The 15,017-nt window shown below is 40.2% G+C and overlaps 1 protein-coding gene across 2 annotated transcripts in view; it reads right to left on the reverse strand.

The window, feature by feature from the left end:
• The window catches only part of MCTP2 (multiple C2 and transmembrane domain containing 2), a 100,337-nt gene that overhangs the window by 16,839 nt on the left and 68,481 nt on the right, over nucleotides 1-15,017 (reverse strand). For both annotated transcript variants that reach the window (XM_054272550.1, XM_054272551.1), the window contains 2 exons: nucleotides 3,244-3,366; nucleotides 380-421 (listed from right to left, as the gene is read on the reverse strand). In XM_054272550.1, the coding sequence (XP_054128525.1) occupies nucleotides 380-421; nucleotides 3,244-3,366 (165 nt within the window). The remainder of the gene's footprint in view (nucleotides 1-379; nucleotides 422-3,243; nucleotides 3,367-15,017) is intronic.

Raw genomic sequence — 15,017 nt, forward strand, 5'->3', positions numbered from 1 at the left:
GCCAAATCGTTTGGGGAAAGCCATTAGCGGGGGATGTCAACCAGCAGCGAGGGGGGATTGCACATCCTTGTGCGCATCTCTGCACCTCCTGCACCACACACACCCCTGCAGGAGCACATCCATGAGCGTGTGCCCACTGCGAGGCCAGGCACAGCCTGGGGCTGCTCACAGTCAGTTCTTGCTCAGGTCTCGCACAGGTATCACCAACTCTGGGATGCTACACAAACCAAACCCTTCCTGCTTTCAAACCTGCCAAGCAGCAAACCGCTGACAACTGTTTTAATGCAGACAATAACTGAAGATTTATGGAGAGATTATTTGTTTGTGTTCTCCCACCTTCCCTCTGATTCTAGCCAACACAGTCGTGAGATATGCTTACCTTATCATCTTCATCCTCGTCTTCATCCAAGCCCATAAGCTCCTGCAGAAGCAGATGTCCATATTATAAAACACAACAGCTATTTTTTAGTGACAGGCAATGTTCAAAAAGCTTATGATATTCCCACAAAGTTTCACTATACAATTTTCTCCCACTTCTATTGAAAGTCATTTAAAAAACCCACCACTTTCTCCTTTCCAAAACAGTGTTTTTTATTCAAGGACTTTTCTTTTTTGTGGTACTCTGAACAAAGCATGCAATACCCTATACAAATTTTAAGTCTAAATAAAGCATTAGTGGCCGTGTCCAGTAATCTGAAGGCAACAGGCTTTCAAACACATTGCCAACTTTTACTATCTGTAAACAGCTTTGTTCTCAGTCTTGCAAATGAACCAACTGGTATGTCAAGGCTGAGGACTCTATACTCAACTTGTTCCATCCCCACTGCCACAATGACTGCTCCCTCCCTTTAGGGCCATTACTGCAACATTAGACTTTAGAAAACACATTAGTGTGAACATAATCAATCTCACACAGAATCCCAGTCAGATTTCTATGCAGCATTATTTCCTCCCTTTAACTTGTGTGCTGACAGGTAGGGCAGAAAACAAAAGACTTGGCGAGGGCTTGGAATTAGGAGCACTTGGCTTTCAATTCAGGTATTTAACAAGCTGGGCCTTTAACAGGGTCCTCCAGGTTTTTTTTTTCTTGGTTATTTAATAGCTACATTTGAATCTGTGTACTACAAGTTTAAATGCAGCAAACATGCAAAGAATGTCAAGAATCACAATAAAAAGATGTTTTGAATTTAGGGTTTCTTAGGGGGTTGGGTGTTCCTCTTTTGGAGTTTTTAAATTTCTTTTTTTCTTCTGAACAGCAGTTTCATCTAGGATGTAAAAGGTACTGGGAGTTCAGATAGCCAGATTCATTCTTTGGCTCTTTGCAATACCCTGAGCAGCTGAATTAACACTGATCATGGTTTAAATTTCTATAGAAGCTCCCCATCTGTAAATCATAAAACATTTTACCAATATTCATGAATTTAGCCTCCTGGCAAGTGGATCAGGAGTACAAGGTTAATACTGTTATTCACATTTTATAGCACAGAAATCAGAGAGAATTTGAGGTTCACTTTTGCAAAGACTCTTGCTTGCATTCCTCTGTATACACAAAATGTGTGTGCTGGCACACAAAAACCAAAGGCAGTGAATATCCAGCCAAGGCCTGAAGAAGCAAAAAACAAATAAATGACTGTGTAAAAAGCATTGGTATTTTGAAGAAAACCTTTTCTCATCTGCAGGACAGATGTGACCGGGGCTAGCACCTGATTGTCTATTTTTGACCTACAGATGGTTAGAATCATAGACACACATAAAAAAGGAATCAGGTAATATTAAAGGCACTTTGACTACTTGTTCCATATGATCCCATTCCTGAAAAGCACTTTGGCAGACGTGTGATTTTGCTTATGCAAAATGCACCCCTGAATTTCATGGCATGGCACAGCTTACAGAATGTGTGACAGGAAAAGAGCCAAATTCCTGACGGACCTTTCTTTAGTATTATCAAAATTAGCTGTATTTTTAGAAATTGCCTTTTTGCAGTGTCCATCTGATGCTCTGCTCAATTTTCCTGTCTCATGTGAGACTCTCCTCACCTGAACATGCAACAAACTCACCACAGGACGAGGGAAGAGGCACTCTGTGTGTATTTTTTTTCTGGGTAGGTTATTATTGTTAGTTCTTAGTGCCTTTTGTATTAAAAAATAAAACATCTGTTTGCCTGGGATTCTCCCACATGGGAAGCTCTGCTTTTCTTGATGAAATCAAGTAGTCACTGAAGACACCCAGTATCTTTCTGCATTATTCTGGACTTGGCTGAAACTGAAGAAAGGCATTTCTTTTACCATGTTTTCAAATTAAGCCCCCTCTGGTCTGGATAATGCAACTTCTCCTATTTTCTAAGAATCTTTCCACTTAGGAGTGGATGAAAACTAAACCAGGAGCAAATTTTTCACACAAAAGCTAATAAAAATGCCATTGAATTTTTTAATTATAGGATACTATGCCTTTGTGTAAAATCTACTTGACTCATTTTAGGTAAAGGTATTCTTCATGGTTACCAATGTCAATTATCTTTTAATCAAAAGTTAGAAGGAAGCTATTCTCTGATTTCCATTTCATTGCTGTATTTATTTCCCTTCTAAGAACAGAATATTATGGATATTCATGAATTTACTTTCCTTTCTAGCTCTAATTACCATTGTTAAAGACAGTAGTCAACATCAAACAATCATTTCATACCCCAACAGTAGGACTTTGACACACTTGGTGATTATTTCTGTGTTTAAACCTTTCTTTCTCCCAAGTTAAAAACCAAAGCCTAAATTTCTGGGGGAAAAAAAAAAATTTGGGTCTTTAAGAGATGAGAATGGGAAAGAGGAATAAAAGCTTCCTAAGACCTCAGATCACAGGACAAGGCTTAAAAGAACTACATTCTCTTTTGGATTCTATTGACTTTTCTCTTCTGTGAAACACGAATCATGAGTGTGCTGCAGAGTGCAGTGGCAGGAGGGGAATGGCTTTTAGGAACTTGCTGCTTTGAAAACCTTTTTTAATTCTACTTAAAAACGTTTGTAGGTATTTAGTAAGAGAAATCCACCTCCTACACACTCTCATCTTCTTCTCCTACTATGAATGTTTTATTGCTCTAATTGAATAATGAAAATTGAGAGGGTTGAGGTTTCTTTTTAGTAACTTTGAAACAAGAGTGTTGTTTAGCTACACAACCAACTTAATGCCAATGGAACGTGTGATGCTTCACTCGGGGCAAACTGGGGCTGCCAGAAATGTCACTCTACTTGCCTGGGCATCCTGGGCATTATTGACCTTCCCTGTTGTGACGAGGGAGAAGTTGTATGCAAAGAGCACCAGCAAGGCCAGGGGCACCATGTACAGCTCCACGGTCCAGACGGTGACCACAAACACCTGGAGAACACAGACAAGGGTGGAAAGAGAGAGACACGTAAGAAAGGCTGTCAGTCATCATCACTGTGCACATTCAGCCTTGAATCTCTGCTAACCCCACCCAGATTATTATTATTTTTTGGAAAGAAATCTGCTCCCTCTCTTCTGTGTGAGTTCATTAGGCTGCTGCTTGTCGGCTTCTCCTCCCCTGTAGCTGGGGAAGGAGAAGCCATGAACACGAGGTCAGCCCAAGGCTTCTCCACTCCTTCCTGGGATCCCTCCAGCCTCAAAACCTTTTGTCCTTAGTGCTGGTGTACAAAAGATGCCCTTAGAGAGGTCAACCTGCTCCACTCATCAAACTCTAACTGCCAGGGGTCCTCTCCAGGCTAGGGAAGAGCATTTTCCTCTCGTGCAACAGGAGCTCCCTTGTCACTCCACAGGGGATGATCAGCAAATGCATCCTCACCATTAATCCACCAATACCCTTGGCACAGCAGCACAGAGAAAGGACTGTCACCTTGCAGGAGGCAAGGCCTTAGGCTGCACATGATTCATTGTTTTGGAAAGGGATCCAGTCAGCCTAGTCTCCGTTCTCATACTCTTGCCATTTTTCAGCACAGCATATTCTGATTTTACTGGTTCTTTGGAGTCTCTTTTCCTAAAAACCAGTATGAGTCTGTGTGTTTGGAGTGGTATCTGACAAAACTCACCAGAAGCAAAACCAGAAGCCAAACTGGAACTGCAAAACACACAAATAATGTGATGGGGATCTAAAAAGCACATAGGATTTTTCAAAAATAAACTGCATCAAGCCAAACTGCAATCCTATCTTACAAGTACCAACAACACCTGAACAGACTGCAAACTTGGAGGGGTTGGCAATGAAAAGTTAATAAACTAAATCCAGAACTGCCATAAAATGTATGTTGTGATCCCATTTCCTTTTCTACTCAGACATAGTGTTTCCAGAACTGCCTAATGCTGGTAGCAACTTGAAGCTATTTTAAGCAATCTCCTTCAAAGACAAGGCACAAACACATTTTTCTGATTTTTCTTTCCCCAAAAGAAACTGGTTAGATCAAAAACAACAACCACATTTTTAGAATAATACAGGTAAATGGAAATGAGTCAGATCCAGTAGAAGTATCTCAAAAAACAACAAAGGGAAAACTCTATGGGTGATGAGGAAACTAAATCTCTACCTCCCCTCATCCTTGGCTTGCCAAATACTACATAAAAAGACAATGTCGGCAGTTGTAGAATGGGACATTAATGGCAATGTATTTTGTGTTATGGACCTGAAAGTATAACCACGCTGTACCAAAGAAACACTTCCCATTGCATTCAGCAGTGTGAGAATTTACACCCCCACAAGACAGCAGCTTTTTAACTTTTTAAACAGAAAGACTTGTCTGACATCAGACAAATGGCCAGTTAATACCTACCATGGCCAAACATAAACCAAGAAACAATGCCTGTATCCATAACCTTGCCCAAACAGCACTTGCATTTTCTGGAGTGCACCTGATTTCATGTTAGCTGTTGCTATGCAAGGAATTCGACTGTCATCCTGTTCTTGGCATTTGTTGGCCTGTAAAGCAATCTTCAAGATATATTCATTTATAAAATGGGCTGACATCCAGGAAATATATCCCCATGCTATTGATTTGCAGCACAGGAATGTGGAAGACGATTTGGTTTGTGTTTTTCTTTTTCTTTTTTGATCCTGTTGTTCAACATACTAAAAAATTAGAAGTGATAATGATTCACACATCCACATTTCATATGTAAGCAAGGCAACAGAAACACGTGAATCCAGGCCAAGAACTGGTACTTGATTTGTCTTATAGGAGTCTTGCATAACTTTAGCTAATAAAACCTTCAATAGTTTTGATATTCCCAGCTAAAACGTCCCCCATAAATGAAAAGTTCTAACCTGAACAAGCTCCTCTGAAGCTATTCCAACTCCCTTGGATGAATATATGCTTGTCTTTTAAGACAAAGTGAAGGTGATAACAGCTTCTGCCCTACCCCAAATGTTACTTAAAGAACAAGGACCTGTTATTATACATATCTCCACAGGTATCTTTCTCAGGCACACATAGATTAAAAAAAGACATCCATACAAACATTCATCTGATCCTTACATAAATTCCTTTCATAGAAATTCCCATTTCCAGATATTAATTCAAAACATTTGCCTCAGCCCAGGGGAGGGGGTTGCATTTGCACCTCCTCCCTGGGGTACCAGCAAACTCAGCCTCCCCTTGATGCAGCAAAAAGACCCCACCAGCAGCCAGCCAGGCAAAGTCCTACAAGGAGTCAATGAAGCTCTTGAGGAACCTCCATTCACTCAATTGCAGGACTTGACCCAATTTTAGTGCATCTGTCACCATCCCATGTGAACATCACCCTGCTCGGCTGCAAGTGCAACACAACCTTGCAATCACAGGTCACTCAGGCAAGCTACGAAGCCAAGACCTTGGTGATTTTAGATCTTACAGTACATTTTGTGTATTATTAAGTTTCAGACCTCAAATAAAGCTTCACTGCAAGATCTCACTGTGGGCTCAATGGGTAGCTGAGGCATGCTGTCTCCTCCTTTCTGATGCTGGCTGGTTAATCAGCTGCTGAGTTATAACTCAGACAGTGAGGCTTTGATAGAGCTCCCACATCTCCTTAACAAGAGCTGCTTTGCTGCTATTGCCACAGTACAGGGAACTTTCATTACTGTGACACGACACAGACACAAGACAAATTGATTTAGCTATTCAGAAATTATTTAGCCTCGGAGGTATGGGAAATGATTGCTGCGAACACACAGTACATAATAAAAGTTCAGAGTATGTTTATAGAGCGAATAGAAATATTTCTGCTGTTCTAACAGCCTTTTGAGTCGTTCTGCAGCATCAGTTTTCAAAGCAGATGCCAAGCAGGCCCATGTCCTATTTTATCAACTTTCAGGGAGCTCCCTGACACTGACCACAGCACCAGCAGCCCAGTGACACAGATACCCACTCCCCAAATGACAAGGTGCTCAATCATGCATGTTTTTACTCTCTCCTCAATGATACTCTATGCCTGGGAGAAGTTCTTGAATTATGCTCCCTTAATTATTTTCTTATCAATAGTTTCATGCTAAAACTCAAGAATGCTTCAGCTGCTGATGTAAACAACAGCTAAAGCATTGAAGAGTATCTTGATTTCTTGTCATCCCCAGTCTGCTTTTTCCTAATGCATAAACTAGAAAGAGAACCCATTAACAGGTTCAGATCACTTCCCCAGTGCCACAGGAGTCAGGGACACAAACCATGGCCCTGCTTCAAATGATCCAGTTTCAACAAACCATTCCTTTCTTCAATGTTTCTTGTTGCTAGACCAAGTTCTGTCAGACACAATCCATTACATTAATTGCTACTTTTTCTGCCGGGCTTCACACTGTTCGTGGGGGAAGTTAAAAGCACAGCAGCCAATTTCTAAACTAAGAGTTAAAGTAGTAGCAACGAGTTTTCTACACTACTCCTTTTAATGCAGTTTGAGAGTATAAAAGCCTATTATAGAAGTGAGCACTTTAATTCACAGCATTCTAAAACAATGATCAAAATAGAAACAGGAACGGGATAGACCTATCTTGAGGAAAAGAAAGAAAAAAAAGAGCTCTTGAAACTAATATTTAGACTAGAGCTCTACCTAAAAGACAACAGCAATATCACAGCCTTGGAGAAAGGACCACTTGATTTCAGCTGATTAATGTGTTGCTATTTCAAAGGGCCTAATAACTACAAGTTAAAGCTCTGGAGGTTTGGGAGCCGTTTCATCTGAAAATCATTGAAGAGGGGTCCAACTGTTCCTGTCAAGAAGCATGGAGTTTGAACAACCATGAGAGTGGCCCTTTTGACAGCAGCACAAAAGATGAGAGAAGGCAGTCTCAACTGAAAGTAAAAACAAACCCTTAGAAACACGTTTCAAATCTGGTTTTTCTGCCGCTCTGGTTCCAATTTAGCATCTGACTATTAAGACCAGATTTTAGACGGGTGTCTACTAAAATATGCCCATAAAACATTTGTCACCAGCAAACCCACAGTCATGGGATAGAACAGTTTTAAGAGGCTTAGAAACCTAGCACAAGATAGGATTTTCTGCGTGATTTTTCCACACAATAATTACAATTTTTCTAACTGTAAGATTAACAGGCTCTTTTTGACCTGGCAAGACTTTGTGTTGCAGTGAGGGATGCTGTATTTTGTGACAGAATAACTCTTGGACACGAATGATGGGAGGAGAGTGATACATTCCATCAGATGGAAAAAATAAAAGTGAAAGGAGATTAAATGCATGCGAGGAAACTATGGTATAAAGTTATTTTCTTGGTCAGTGCAGGCTCCAAGGCTAATGAAATGCCTCATCAGCAGAGCTGTGAAAAATATTGTTTGAAACTCCAAGTTTCAAAACCCACAATTTAACTGAACTCTAAACTTCTAACAGCTTCATCAAAAGTTTCCTCGCGATTTATAAACACATTCTGTGTGACTTGTGAAGGCACAAGAAAAACTTGGGCTGATACTGCTGTGAACGTCCAAGTTGGGTTTTGAACTGAGCTACACTAAACCAGATCAATGAATTTGATTTGAAACAGAAAGACGTGCTCCCCCTTATTTACAGGGGAGAGGAATTCTGTATTTTTAACTTATTTCTGGGCTACACACTTTCAAGTTGCCATGAATGCACAAATGAAGTCCATAAAAAAGGAGAAATTTTTGAGAATAAATATTCAGGGACGAATTCTCTATTTTTTGGGGGGGTTCTAAGCTTTCTGTTCCAAACAAAACACAGGATATTAGCCAATAACATAAGATACTGGCTCCCCAAAAGGGCACTCGTATCCCTTGGAGGCAATAAGCCTGTTGACAACAAATTATTTCTGACAGATACTTATTCCTGCCCTTAGACAGGGAGAGCACAAGAGCAGAGGAGAGAATGAACACACTCACAGAGAGCAGTACATTTGTGCATATGTGCATATATAGCTGTGCATATGGAGACATCTCTTCCAGATATGGGCAATATGGATGCAGGAACACAGCAGTGCTGAGCCTCCACTGACAAAAATCAGGGTGCCTGGTGAGGGCCCAGCCTGACTGGAGTGCAGCAATGAGGGTTGTGCTCCTGGGCTGGCTTTGCACCGAATAGTGAGAGTATTAAAAAAAAAGAAGTTATGAAAAAGAATGGAAATTATCTTAATACAGCCCCATCTCAAGGCACAGCAAAAAAAAGGTAGAGGAAACCACATAGCACGTACTTCCCACTAAAGATCCTCTTCCAAAGAGGCATTCCAGAGGCCTTGTGACTGATACCCTCCTTCCCACATTCACCTGATGCTCCCTCACCTCAGAGCGTGCTCTTACTGCACTTCACAGCCGCGAAACTGGAGCTCAAGGAGGGTCAGTTCTGAGCAGAGTCACTCCCTCATTGCAATGCTGTGCTGGGGAACGTGGCAGGAAGAGAAATTACACTTAAATAAACCAGCACTGGCAGAAGAAACCTATTTACTTTAGATTCAATTTGTTTTTTGTGTCCCCGGCAGAAGAACGGGGAGCATCTCGACGGCGGCGCGGAACGTGCGCTGTATTGAACGGCAACGACCAAAATCAAAAATGACCTGAAGGAATGGAGGCCTTTAAATATTTATGCCACGTTACAAATCATCTCTGCGTTGCTCCACACACCAGCATACAACTTACTAATTTTTTTGAGGGTGTACCAGAAGGCAAAAAGCTCTTTGAAGTAAGTGTGAGCACAACCGGAATTCAAAAACAAAGGCACAAAAAATCCACTTCAACATCCCAAAAGCCAGACCAAAGAATCAAACTGTGCCCCATAAAACCTCAGTCTGCCTAATGTGTGACTGCACAGAACCAAGAGGTAGAAATAAAGGACATGTTTGCACAATTTGTTTTACCATATGCATGAAGCTAATGGGGTTTTTCCTCAGGTAATGCCTTGGATAACAACCAACAAGCCATGGTTGCCCAACCCAGCTGTCTGCATAGGCTAAATGACACAAAGCCATGTCCTGCTGCCATATTCACATCCCAACTCTTCTTTTCCCAATTGCATCTTGCTGAGTGAATGGCCTAGGATGAGCTCAAGGAGGAAAAAGGGGGCCCAAATTGCTGGGGAGTACCCAACTAGTGCTTGGCAATTTACATCACATGTGAAGATTAAACAAGAAAAAGGAGTAAAAGAATAAAGCCTGTGGAGATGGATGGGAACTCTGGTCAGCATGGTCACAATTTTACAAAATATTCAGAAGCAAAAGAAAAAAAAAAAAACAACGTTCCCCACTTGCAACAAAAAAAGATTCAAAACCAATAAAAATAGTCCCAAAAAACATGCGAAAAAACTCATACTGTTTAAGTCAATATGTGTTAGGGCCTTTTTTGTCATTGCCTGATTTAGACTCTTCAGGGGGATCTCATTTTCTCTGCTGCTGGTAGGAAGTAGAGAATCATTTGTGTTTTAAATGAAAGCTGTGATTCATGTGCAATCACAGGACTCTTAAGAAATGGTGCTTTAAGAAGAAGCATGTTCTGCAAAAGTCGCAGAGAAATCAGAAGAGCTGACAATATTGCAATCTGTTCTCCACCATCCTCTTGGGACACTGCCGTCGGAAACTCCATCAGGGAAGGTTGGGATGCTACACTCAAGACTGCAAACACTTACAAAATGTCCCCACTCTGAGCCTGAATTATTGTTGTCATTAACACGTTCAATGGATTTATCCCCTACTCATAACAATGCCTGGAATCAGAAAGCGATAACAACAAAACAAAAACTAAGCTAATTAAAAAGGGACGGTTTTCTTTTATTCTGATTATTTTTGCTACACCAATGAGGTTACCCAGCCTAGAAAAGTGGAACCAAGACCCATGGATGTATTTCTGTAATGAGGAGGTCAGGGAAGAGGCACTCAGTCTAAATTTATTTCACTGAACTTATCATTTGTAAAGTCTGTGTGTAATTTAAGATTTCTATATTGCATTCCAGCTATTTGACAAATACCTGGCACATTGGTCAGCATGGATGATAATTTCCAACATTAAGGGGTGCAGGCCTGGGGGTGTCACCTCTGTCCCCTAAAATATGTGCATTTAACCCTCAAAGCCAATACCCACGAGTCTAGTGGGTGCCGCTGTCCAATTTTCTTGTGGTTCCTACTTTATCCCTAATCCCTATAAGAGGTTAAACCAAAACCAGCTCCAACAGGAGTTTTGGGTTCTATATTTATGTATGTACAACAGTTTTAGAGTAAAAGATTTCAAATCCTTTTAGGCGGCAGACACTGAAGAAATAGCTGTTTGCCAACATGCTGACTGGTCTAATTTTTCCCTCATGCTTTTATCTAACGTATTTTACATTTCCTGTGCCAAGTAAAATACAGTTAAGACCCTCAAGCAGTAAAGCTTAAAATCAGAAAAAAATAAAAAAAAGGAAAGCAAAAAAATATTACAACAGTTTTCTGTGTTTTGGGGTAATCCTCTGGGGATAAGCCAGGGGAATAAATCTGCATGCTATTTCTAAAGGGGTTACTATCACAGACTAAGGTGACTGGAGAAGATCCCAAAATAAAGAGGGGGTGACATGCAAGGGGGGAAAAAAAAATCTGTTGCTTTATATCACAGATAAATTAAATGGTCATTTTTAATTCTCATGTTTTGGTTTGGTTATCAGTAGGATCACAGCTCTGGAATTATTCTCATACACAAAGTTACAATCTATTTGCAGGGAAGACAGGCATTATGCAAGTTAAAAGCCTGATCTTATGGTAAATAATTCTTCCAAAAAGCACCAGAAATAAAATATTTGTGCTATTTAAAATAAGGCAAAAACGTAGGCAAATTTTATTTATTCTGGATAAGGTGAACACCTTAAAAGGGTCATGAAAAAAAATTATCATTAGCTGAGCTGATAAATGTCCACTTATTTGGAGATATATTTGTAAACATTTTGAGAAACATTAGCAACAAGGGACAGATGGTGACGTAATTGTTCACAGTGGAAGGAGTGGTGGTGGAAGTGCTCTTAAATTTGGGCTCTCAACTGGGTTCCAATTGGTAACAAATGGGAGTCTTAAATGATTATGTTTAAACTACTTTAATGACTCCTCCTTCACGTTCATAATGTAAATTAGAGCTGAATGGGTAAAGGAAAAAGGGCTCTCTAATAAAGCAAACATGTTAAATTAGACTGTGTTCAGTGAGAATCACACATAAGGTTACTTCCCTGGCACCTACAGCTATGGCACAGGGGGAAAAAGAAAAAATCAAAAACCAGGTTTGTAGAATCTGGCATTAAACCCAGACAAATGAGGAATAGATGATTGTAGCACCATTGGTGCAAAACTCCCTGGTACTCTCTATTCAAAAACCTCCAGTCCTAAAAAAAAAACCCATTTCCAGACTGAAACAGAGCAAAGGAACAAAACAATAATTTTAAAAAATCCCAAACCAGTAAACCAAGACCACAAACCCAGAAATCTAAAAGCACCCCTAAAGCACATATAAAGCAGTGAGATTATATCTTTAAAGGCAAAGAATTCCAGATTATTTATCCTCTGTCCTTAAACTGTACCTGGGATTCCCCAACACATCCCCATGCCAGAGCCCAGAAAATCTCTTTATCTGCCTGGGATAGATTTCCCACAGTGAAGAGGAGAAATGCAGTTCATAACCCCAGCCCTCCCCACACCTGACCCACACCCAGGACACCAGGAACAGCGTGATTACACAACACTTAAACAATTCCAGCAGGTTCATCATCTGCAGTGTGACAAAATTGCTGCGTTACAGAACAAATGCATGGAGCTGACTGAGGCTCACTGTAATTATACCCTGGATATGTTACCATTGTAAGCTAACAGCAGTGACACACAAAAACACCCCCTGTATATTGACAGTATGACTATGTAATAGAGATTTTCCACCAGCAGACCTGTAGCATCTTGCTTTCCAAAACACAGAATAATCTTTAAAAAAATAAAATTTAAAAAATTGCAAGACTCCCGCAATTTCAGGCAGCTGTTCAGGTAAAACTAAAGCCAGGAGATTGCTTATTTTAATAAAGCTATTACATGTGCAACTCCAAATTAGGAATGGCAGGAGACTGGGGGATGCCTAAACCATCACCACCTGTTTGCCCTGAAAATCAATTAAAGTCACACTATCACAGCAATCCCTTCCTAGCTAATAAAAGTTATACAGCTTCAACATGCAGCTTTAGGTGCTTTGAGGGAATGTGCCTGAAATCTAAATCCTGAGTCTCACATTACTTCAACACTAAACACAACTCTGAACCACTGTAAAACTTGCTTTTTTGGGGTTAGAGAAGGTGTTAAGAGAAAAGAGATCCCGAAATGCTGTTTTGATGCAGTGGATTGAACTAATAATCAGTAAATTCTAACGATTCAGCCAAGAACATTATATAGAGTTTGAAGTAGGAGAAAACTGAAGTCCTTTATGACACATGCCTGTTCAACATATTCTGTGCTGCAGAACAGATCCAACTTTACAAGTTGAAAGCAAGGGCAGTAGAGACATCCCAAGTGTTTTAGTAATTAAACGAATATGCATAATGAACCATATGCCCAAAGGGCCTGTTCTTCATGTGGGCCAGATTTTTGTTTGAATTTTTAATTTTTATATACAGATGAAACATTTCATGTAATATAGCAACAGTGCAAAGGAACATGCTATGCAGGAAGGGAAGGAGGAACTACCCATCTGAGAACGATCAGAATACACTTGATGAATTCTGCTCCTCAATTTCCGATTCAGAGCCAAGAGGGCTTTAAAAAAAAAAAAAAAGAAAGAAAGAAAGAAAAAATCTTTTTCTCCTTTGAACAGCTGTATTACTCATCTGCTCAGAGTCTAGAAAAGAGGCATTGAATATATGTATATTTATATAGGTCATATTTATACATTTATGTGTGAAATGGATTTGATACACCAACACATTTAGATGCTGCAAGACTAGCAAAAACACAGACACTATCAAATTGAAAAGCTTCAGATCCACCAGAAAAAATAACTACAGGATGCCTCTCTGGTCAGCAGGACCTGTCACATTGTGTGAGCTGCAGTGAAACAGGACACACTCACATCTGCCTGTGAAACAGGAACGGGCATTTGGAAAAAGATGGGTCAAATTCCAATCCTGTTACAGTAATGTGGCCCTACCGTGAACGTGAGGATATCACAGCCTTGTTGCAGAAATGTTAAATCTCCCAAGTTCTCTTGGGGTGGAGCTGTGCTTCTCCTTTCTCAGTAATATTTACCTTTTTGGTAAATAGGTAAATTTTTTGGCCATCCCTTCCCCTAAAGTACTTTCCAAGCAAAAGCAGCATCTTTTGCAAATGAAAACTATTTTAAGTATCTGGACTGCCAAATAATAAACTGGTTCTTTTAAGTGGTTCTGATCCACTTAAAAAATTAGTGACACTGGTTTTTTACCACACTGACAGGCACTTGTCAGTGTGGACATTCTGGTTCAGAAGCAGAAAAACTTTCCTGCCTAAAGCTTTACCAGCTTTCTGAGTGCATTTTTGTTTCAGGCTTTATGGACCAAGAAAACTCAAATGCTAAGCAGAGTTAGTGGGGGGGAGGAAAATTTTGGGAGTAAATAGCAGAATGCCTCACAGTAGCTGGGGAAACACTAACCCAGCAATAAGGGATGGAGACCATAATGTGAGCACTTCCCAATTAAAAGGGTGACTTTTCATCAAATTCAGCAGTTAAACTTTTTTTAGCACTTCAAGAACTACTATAACCAAAAGAAAGTGGCATGGCAATGTAAGAGCAACCCCGGTCTCAGGACTTAGAGTATTTAAATGCTGAAATAGTTGTAAATAGCAGCATTCATTGCTCACAGTCCTAATTTGGGGTCTGTGCTTTTGCCACTGCTGGCTTTGCATGATCTAGTGGTCTCCACGGAAAGACAGATAAACTTCAACAGCTGTCAGAAGGCAAAAATTGACAAGGAGCATCACCTTGCCCGACTGTTTAAATCCTTTAAGGAAGTGTTGCAGCAATTAGAGAGGGAGTTTAATCTTTGCAGAGTGCATTAACACTCTCCGACCTCCCAGACAATAGATCAGGCCTCAGACACATAATGCTTCCCCAAGGCTTTTTAACCAGAGCATTTGATCTCATCCCCCCTCTCTGTGTCTTACTGTAGGTATCCCTGGGTAAGACAGGATTCACTGGGCTCTAAAGGACCACTGGCTCTGCCAGTATTCACACAACTTTCAAAAAAGAAAGCAGGAATTGCTCTCATTGCAAGGCATGCTGCTGCTGCAGTACTACTTCCCAGAAGAAGGAGAAAAAAAAAAAAAAAAGAAAAAGAAAAAGAAACAAAACAAGATTAAAACCATCCAGAGTAGCTCTGCAAAATGTCTTCATTTTTATTAATCTCATATTTCCTTTCTACTGCCACTGTTTATTTCCCAGCTTTGGAATATAAATCTATTTTTTGGGGGGAAAAAAAAGCTTAGATTAGTTTTTTATTCATAGAAACAGTTATCTGATAATAATTTCAAAATGCTTCAATTCTTAACCCCTGCAGAGGGACTTAAGGGAAAGGGAATTAGGAAGACAGGTCTAGTTTATTAAGGAAAT

The sequence above is a fragment of the Melozone crissalis genome, unplaced genomic scaffold (assembly GCF_028551555.1).
Source record: "Melozone crissalis strain CALT ecotype California unplaced genomic scaffold, PUWL_Pcris_2 ptg000014l_1, whole genome shotgun sequence".
NCBI classification, from domain to species: domain Eukaryota; kingdom Metazoa; phylum Chordata; class Aves; order Passeriformes; family Passerellidae; genus Melozone; species Melozone crissalis.